Source organism: Dipteris shenzhenensis, chromosome 32, assembly GCF_047967505.1.
Source record: "Dipteris shenzhenensis isolate YYH24624 ecotype China chromosome 32, Dip_SZ_1.0, whole genome shotgun sequence".
In the NCBI taxonomy this organism is placed as follows: Eukaryota; Viridiplantae; Streptophyta; class Polypodiopsida; order Gleicheniales; family Dipteridaceae; genus Dipteris; species Dipteris shenzhenensis.
In genome coordinates this window covers 39147464-39154745 of record NC_141627.1, presented here as the reverse complement: position 1 = coordinate 39154745, position 7282 = coordinate 39147464, and the positions used below count along the sequence as shown (strand labels likewise).

The 7282-nt window shown below is 41.1% G+C and overlaps 1 protein-coding gene across 1 annotated transcript; it reads left to right on the top strand.

Moving 5' to 3' along the window:
* Positions 1-629: 629 nt before the first annotated feature.
* Positions 630-6684, top strand: LOC147880729 (putative flavin-containing monooxygenase 1). Its single transcript, XM_087370329.1, has 5 exons — positions 630-1121; positions 1227-1467; positions 3750-3927; positions 4103-4453; positions 6351-6684. The coding sequence occupies exons 1-5, from the start codon at positions 630-632 to the stop codon at positions 6682-6684; spliced, it is 1596 nt and encodes a 531-aa protein (XP_087226455.1).
* Positions 6685-7282: the final 598 nt, after the last annotated feature.

Sequence of the window (7282 nt, the reverse complement as noted above, 5' to 3'; positions counted from 1 at the left end):
GGAATTATCTATTTGGGATCCAAGTAAAGCTCTTACTACACTACTAAGTCTTTCTAATATTATTGGAAAAATAGTTAGCAATGATGGAGCACTTTGTGAGAGATACAAAAGAAGTTCAAATGGAATTCTTAAAGCGTCTCACAATGTCAAGCATGATTTTGAAAATAATAATAGCAATAAAATAACAAAATAAAATAAGGGCAAGACGCAAAACCAAAACGAGACGGTACGCAAGCCACTTTACACGCGTGTGGTCATTCCATAAATCAGCCTGTGTATCGTATTCTTGTCAAAGCGATATTGTAATCATCTCATCGCCGATTTTATAAAGAGGCAATGGAGGAGTGCAGAGGGAGAAGGTCAAAGGAAGAGGAGAGATGGTAGCCAGAGCCAGAGCCTCCAGCAGTCTTTTAGTCTTTGCACGACATGATGCTGAACGTTCTTGCACGAGGTGGAATCATCTCATCACCTCCAGCAGCCTTTTGCACCCTCCAGTAGTCCTTCCTACACTATATAGCTCGCGCGGCTCGGACTAGAAATCACGTAGGTCATGTTGCGAGACATACCCTCTGCTCATTTCTACGTCCAGCTCGCATTGCAGCGCCCACTCCTCTCGCTTAGATATCGCAATGGAGGATCCTATGCCGCAGCTAACCGACCGGAAAGTGTGCATCGTCGGGGCAGGAATGACTGGCCTTGTTGCTTGCAAGTACCTCATGCAACATGGAATTAAGCCCACAGTCTTAGAGGCCCGGGATTGTCTTGGTGGAGTCTGGCAGTACACTTGTGCAACCACGAAGCTGCAGACGCACAGAGACGGGTACCGATTTTCAGACTTCCCTTGGCGTGCGGGCACTCCTTCCAATCCTCGGAATGATCAAGTCGTAGAATACTTGGAAAGCTATGCAGAGCGATTTCAGTTAAAGGAGAGAATTCGGTTCAACTGCAAGGTTGTGGAAATCAGATCAAGGCTCGCAGGAAATGCTGGCTTTAGCGGTTCATGGGGGAACAATGGTACAGCTTTCGCACGTCAGGAAGAAGAGAATGGCAGTGGTAAGGTTTGGCAATCGCGTGTGCAGAAGCAGTCAGCAGGACGACCTCAAACGGAGATTGAAGAAGAGGTTCTCTAATCTTTCTTGAACGTTATCATGACAGAACCGTGCAGATGCTGTGTAAGGGGAATCGTTTCAATGTTTGATCATATGCGTTTGGACACACCTGTGCAGTGGCTTCATTTCGATTTCCTAGTCATGTGCGTTGGTCGTTTCGGAGATTGCCCCATCGTACCCACGTTTCCATCTGGTGGAGGGCCTGAGATATTTTCTGGAACCGTGCTACATTCAATGGAATACTCGATGCTGGATAATGAAGCTGCAAGACAGCTACTCAGTGCAAAGCGAGTCATTGTGGTTGGATTTATGAAATCCGCTGTTGATATCGCCATGGAAGCTTCAGATGCCAATCAAGGTAATTTTAAGCATCTATTGCATGATCTGCAAAGTCTGTATTTATTGCCAATGCCGAACTTTGTTGGATGTTAAAGTTCTATTTCTTCTGCTGTCTCGTGCCGAAACATTGCTAGACCGGAAACATCTTGTTACTAAAATCATTATCTAACCTAGAAAAATGAAATAGATAATATCGTTCCAAAGGTTTCTTCAATATTACGGGGTATCTTACCCTTTTTCAAACCTCTCCAAGAGTTTCGGCTGCGTCAACTCAAGGATGGTGATAGATCCCTTGGCATTCATGATCTAGGCAATCAATCACAATATGCTTGCATGTGTTTGACAGAACCTCTGGCTTACTTCCTACCAAGGATCAGAGAATTACATTTACCTGGAGGCAACCGGTTCCTTGTAGGCGTGTACCCGGGTTCCAAGAAGTAGTGAAGAATGTCACTGATAAACAACTTTTGATAAAGACTTCCTGTAAGGAAAGTGTGATAAAAATCCTTCGAAGAGATCTCAACAAAGTGAAAAAGCGAGATGATACCCTTCAATGATGTCATCCTGGTCATTGTTGAATCCTCTTGGGATTTTCAGAGTCCTTTTAGTAGTGTCCATATTGGATTTCAAAGACAGCCTTGATGATAATGATGATCAGATTTGCAACATACAAACGGGGCAGATTGCATGTCATGCTTCTCGATAGAAATGCAGACTATAATTATCACTTCTGTGAATCCGCACACAACTTCGAGACCTCCTTGGATGGAAATTTCAACCCTCATGATCTTAGGAAGCTTTACAACCTGGATTCCAGTGATGTCTCCCATGGAACAAATTCATCAATGGAGGGGACTTTCTGGCTAGATCACATACGATTTTATCGTTCTCTAGAGTAAAGCATTCACTCCAACCGGGTTCTAGGAAAGAACATGTCAATTTAGAATCCTGATCTGGTTGACTAGCAGTTTTAGTAAGTCAATTAATGTAATTGGAAGCAAGAAACTGTTGAGTCATCACCAGTCAAACAATCGATCTGCAGTGTCTTTGTCACACCTTTAGTTGCATATTATTTCAGGATTATTGAAACTGATCTTTTGAGTTCGGAAGAGATATACGTGACTAGAGCTTGCAAGATATTGATTTCTCAACTTGCAATACAAGTACAATGATTATCCATTCATGAGACTTATTCTTGTTGCTACTCGATGCTAATATTCTCGATGCTATCACTCCCGACGCACAAGGAAAGGCCTGTTTCCTTGGATTAAAATTATTTGGGACCCTGTTGACACTATATGTGGTTATAATAATTATATTATATATATTATAGAAATAATTTTAATTGCTTGCCTCTGCCTTAGATATACATGCTTCAAATCTAAATTCATACAACATTTCTCTCTTTTGATGCATGTTCTCGATGCAAGGGAAGATTTAGAATCAGCAAGCAAATATAGCCAAGTTGAAGGCAAGATTGAAGGATGACAATTCATATGGTTATAGTCCATGCCACAATATTATATAGGTTATGACCAAGGATGAATTATGAACTCTTATGAGAATAACCTTTTTCATGTATTCGCTGGGCTGCAATTCCCAAAAGGCACAAATCATTGCACAAATTATGAGCTCTTATGAGAATAACCTTTTTTCATGTATTCGGCGTTCGCTGAGCTGCAATTCCCAAAAGGCAAAAATCATTGCACATTACCAAGTCAATAATAAAATACCACCCTAACATTTGCACGGAGGATTGGGTCCTTTCATATTTTTACTCTTTCTTTTTTTCTCTTAAAAATAATTTCATTAAATCGTGGGATTCAAGTACAATTTCAAGTCAGCGCTCCATGACAAAAATGGGCCTCTAAAGCATAAGGAGCAACCAATGAATGAATGAATGCATGCAACAAACAATGAATGAATGAATGCCAAGGACAAACAAGGGCTGCGATAAACGGATTTAATTTGTGGCCGTCTCTCTGTACATTGTGCTACTCAAAAAGCCATTTAAAGAGCCCAAAATCTCCTATTTTTTTATTGTCTATTTTCTTTCTCGTATTTGTGCTTTGTTGATGGCATAATTAGTATTCTACTCTAGGCAGCCTACCCAACCTAGTTTCTTAAGAGATTATCATGAATCTTCTATCTCAGCTTAATGAAAACAAAAATATTTCATGCCAAAGCTCTAGAAATTAACTTTCATTAAGCACTTAGATATGTTATGCTTTCTAAGTGGAGCGGTTTGTTGTAATTTCAAGGAGGTTGAGCTCATGTGTAGTTTTTATGTTCATGTGACAGGTATCAATGGCCATCCTTGTCATCTCATTTATAGAATGCCAAAGTGGGTGTTTCTTAACCGGCCAACTTTCGGAAAGCTTATAGGTTACATGTATTTTACGCGCTTTTCTGAACTGCTGGTGTCCAAGCCTGGTCAGGGCATTTTACTTAGTGTCTTGTCAACTTGCCTTACTCCACTGGTAACTCCAGTCCTACTTGGTTAATGTTAATCACATCATTTTAGGACTGTAAAACACATTTTATATCAGCCTTTTGAACTGCAAATTTGTGAAGTGGGCTGTGGAAGTATTTGATGCAATCAACGTAGTGACCTTTCCTTAAAGCCTGATTAAATGTTGTGTGCCATTCCTGCAAAGATGGGCCCGCTCAAAGATAGCAGAGCTTTATCTTCTGCTTAATTTACCCCGTCGCAAATATGGACTCATACCAAAGCATTCTTTCTCTGATCTTGCTACCTCCTGCAAGAGCTTCATCTTACCAGAGTTATTTTTCCCTAGAGTGGAACAAGGTGAAATCATTCTTCACAAGGCACGTCACTGGAGTTTCTGTGAGAAGGGGGTAATGCTCGATGATGGTAGAGAGATTGAGGCAGACGTTGTGATATTGGGAACAGGCTACGACAGTAACAAAAAGCTGATGTCAATGCTCCCTAATGAGTATTCGACAGTATTGCAAGACTCTATTGGGATTATACCCTTGTACCGGTATGTGTCCGTATGGTTTTTCCATTTTCAAGTACATACTGCTTTTTATGTACTGTGTCGATTTTGCAAATTGAGAACATATACTCCACAAGTATTATCTCTATTCCTACAGGGTCGTGCATTTGGATTGTCTAATCATCCTAAAACGAGCATGTTTGTCGTTATCATAGTAGTTAACAGTAATTAACAATGGTTATCCACCTTCCCATTTTATTCCATTATAAATACAGTGGGAATAGAACCCTCCATATCAGCTTGTGGAGAGAATGTGTTAATTTTTTGCAGTTGGAAATTTCTTGCCTTAGCTATCAGCTTGTGGCGAGAATGTGCTAATTTTTACCAGTTGGTAGCTTGAAAATTCTTTCCTTTTAGCTGCCAGTGGTACCTTTCACTGCTGAAAACCAGGTTTGGTTGGTGTATCCCATGCAGACCCATTTTTGGCATGCTCTATCATATCTTCCTGGCTCTATAAAAAAATTCACTGCAGATGGTCTCATCTCTTGCTTTCTAGTGTCTTAGCAGCTTGGCAGTGGAATCCTCTCAATTGCAGTGTGTGTAACTGACTTATGAACACCATAACAGATTTCACATCTGATATTTAGTGTTAGGACTCTTTGTAGACATGTTAAGACATGCCCAGTTCGAGCTCCTTCCTAGAAAACTCCTTAGCAATAGCAATTTTTGCTTCTGAAGCTAATGCATTCATATATCTGGCCTGCTTGGGTCAGCTCGAGCCCTTATGGGTTCTCTTTCCCCAACCCCCCACTTGGTCTAGCCGAGGAGCTCACATGGTATCATCCCATCGCTATCTAGGTCTCCCTTTCACCCCAAGACACCCAACAAGTTTAGCATGCCATACAAGAACTACAAGATGCATGGTCGGCCTCATGCCACATGATACCAGGTACGAGACTGGGTGCTAGGCATTAGAAGGTGACTACAGGCCACTCTGCCTTTCAGGAAACGACCCTTGAGCTCTCTTGAGGACACGGTCTGGGAGACTGTAACCCATATTACAGCTTGGAGGTTGGACAGTCGCCTCACGTTGCAAAGGCAGCAGATCCAACCTACACTTCTGGGAGGAAGGTGCAGGAACACTACTGAACGATGTCAGTGATTCTACAAGGGTTGGTAAGTTGGCATGCGTCGCTTTTTACACACTCTCACAGATTGAAGAGTCTAGTGGCACCTGCATCCAGGTTACCATGGGGAGGGAGCCAAGGCAGCCAGTTCTCTCTTTTCTCAGTAGTGCCTTACGGATAGCTCATTTGCATTGTTTATCCAAGCATCTGGTAGAAGTTACTTTCTTTTTTGGAAGGGTGAGGTGAGGATGAAAGCGGACATAACCTTGAGCCACTTTAAAATGGCAAGCAATACTGGTTTTATTGTCCCTAAACCTTTTTGAATTTATAAGTTCCTTCTCTAATCGCTCGTATGCTGATAAGTTTCTTCCAGTTGTTTTCAAACAAGATAAGTGTAAATAAAATCACCACTGTCTTGAACATGTTCTCGAGAATCTAAAAACCTTAAAAAACTCATTCATGCACGCGATAGTCTTTTTTCTAAGATGCAATCCAATATTGAAATGGTGTTTAAGCTCTAGTGCTGAATGAGAAGTCCCAAAGGAAGCATATCAACCATTTCACATATCACCTTTCTTCTTTTGTTGTACATCTCCCCCCCCACCCAGCCCCCGTGGCGCAGCCGGTACCCCATAACAGTCTTCTACTCACACTCTGATGTATTTGTGTTCTCTTTTTGTGCCAATGCAACTAACACAATATTGGGATGCTTCCTTTTCAAAAGGTTTCTTGAAGTACTAATGTGAGCAATCAAAACTGCATGTTTTGAATGTGCCTCTTACTAACAATGGAGTTCCATTTCTTGTTCTAAGCAGCGGTACACTCCATCCTCATATCCCATACCTAGCCATTTTGGGCTACCAGCTAAAGTTTTCTCATTTGCACTCTTCAGAAATGAGTGCACGGTGGCTTGCATATTTTCTTTCTGGAAAATTCTCTCTTCCTAGTGTACATGATATGGAGAAAGATTCACAGGATTGGATACAGCATATGCAAAGTAATCCGTTTCCTCAGCAAGTTTGCCTAGGTCGAGCTGGAATCTGGCATTCGGATCAAATGTGCCAAGACATGGGTTGGAACTCTAAGAGGAAAAGGAGCTTTATCCAAGAGTTTTTTTCTCCTTACAATAATATGGATTACAAAGACTAGGACGTATTACATAGGCCTAGTTCAATATTTTAACAAAAATTCCGATTGGGATTCAAGCAAGTCCAATTATGTTAAATCTCTTAATGGCATGTTAAAGATGCATGGATTTTTAAGGCTTAAGAAATAGGACCCTTGGTGAAGGAATACAAGTTGGAATATAGAAAAAAGGATGTAACTTAATGGGGGCTCTAGGATCAAGACTGAATTGAAATATACACGTAACACTACGCTTGAAAGCCCTTGTATAAGCTCAGAGAATGGGCATCATAGTGCGAAGATATTTTGTGTAAAAGAAGACAACTTTATGTAAACTATAAGGGCTTCCAGTGGAAACGGAATTGTGTTATTCAGGTTAACTTTAATGTAACTAAAGTTATGTTAAGTGTGCTAACGTAACATATTTTTTCCCATGAATTCTGTTGACAGACTTTTTTCCTTGCTCACACTCGTTACACAGGTACACAGCGAGTTGCCTACCCTTGGCGTCTTTTTATCTTGCTGACGTTGGTTACTTGGGGTACACAATGAGTCGTCCACTCTAATTGATATCACTCCTGTTGCAAAGGAGGAACCGAGTGGAAGGCGAGAGTCAACTTCA

Coding starts and splice junctions, on each gene's coding strand:
- LOC147880729 (XM_087370329.1), top strand. CDS start 630: ATGGAGGATCCTATGCCGCAGCTAACCGACCGGAAAGTGTGCATCGTC. Junction 1,122..1,226: donor AAACGGAGATTGAAGAAGAG/GTTCTCTAATCT, acceptor ACACCTGTGCAG/TGGCTTCATTTCGATTTCCT. Junction 1,468..3,749: donor AGCTTCAGATGCCAATCAAG/GTAATTTTAAGC, acceptor TTCATGTGACAG/GTATCAATGGCCATCCTTGT.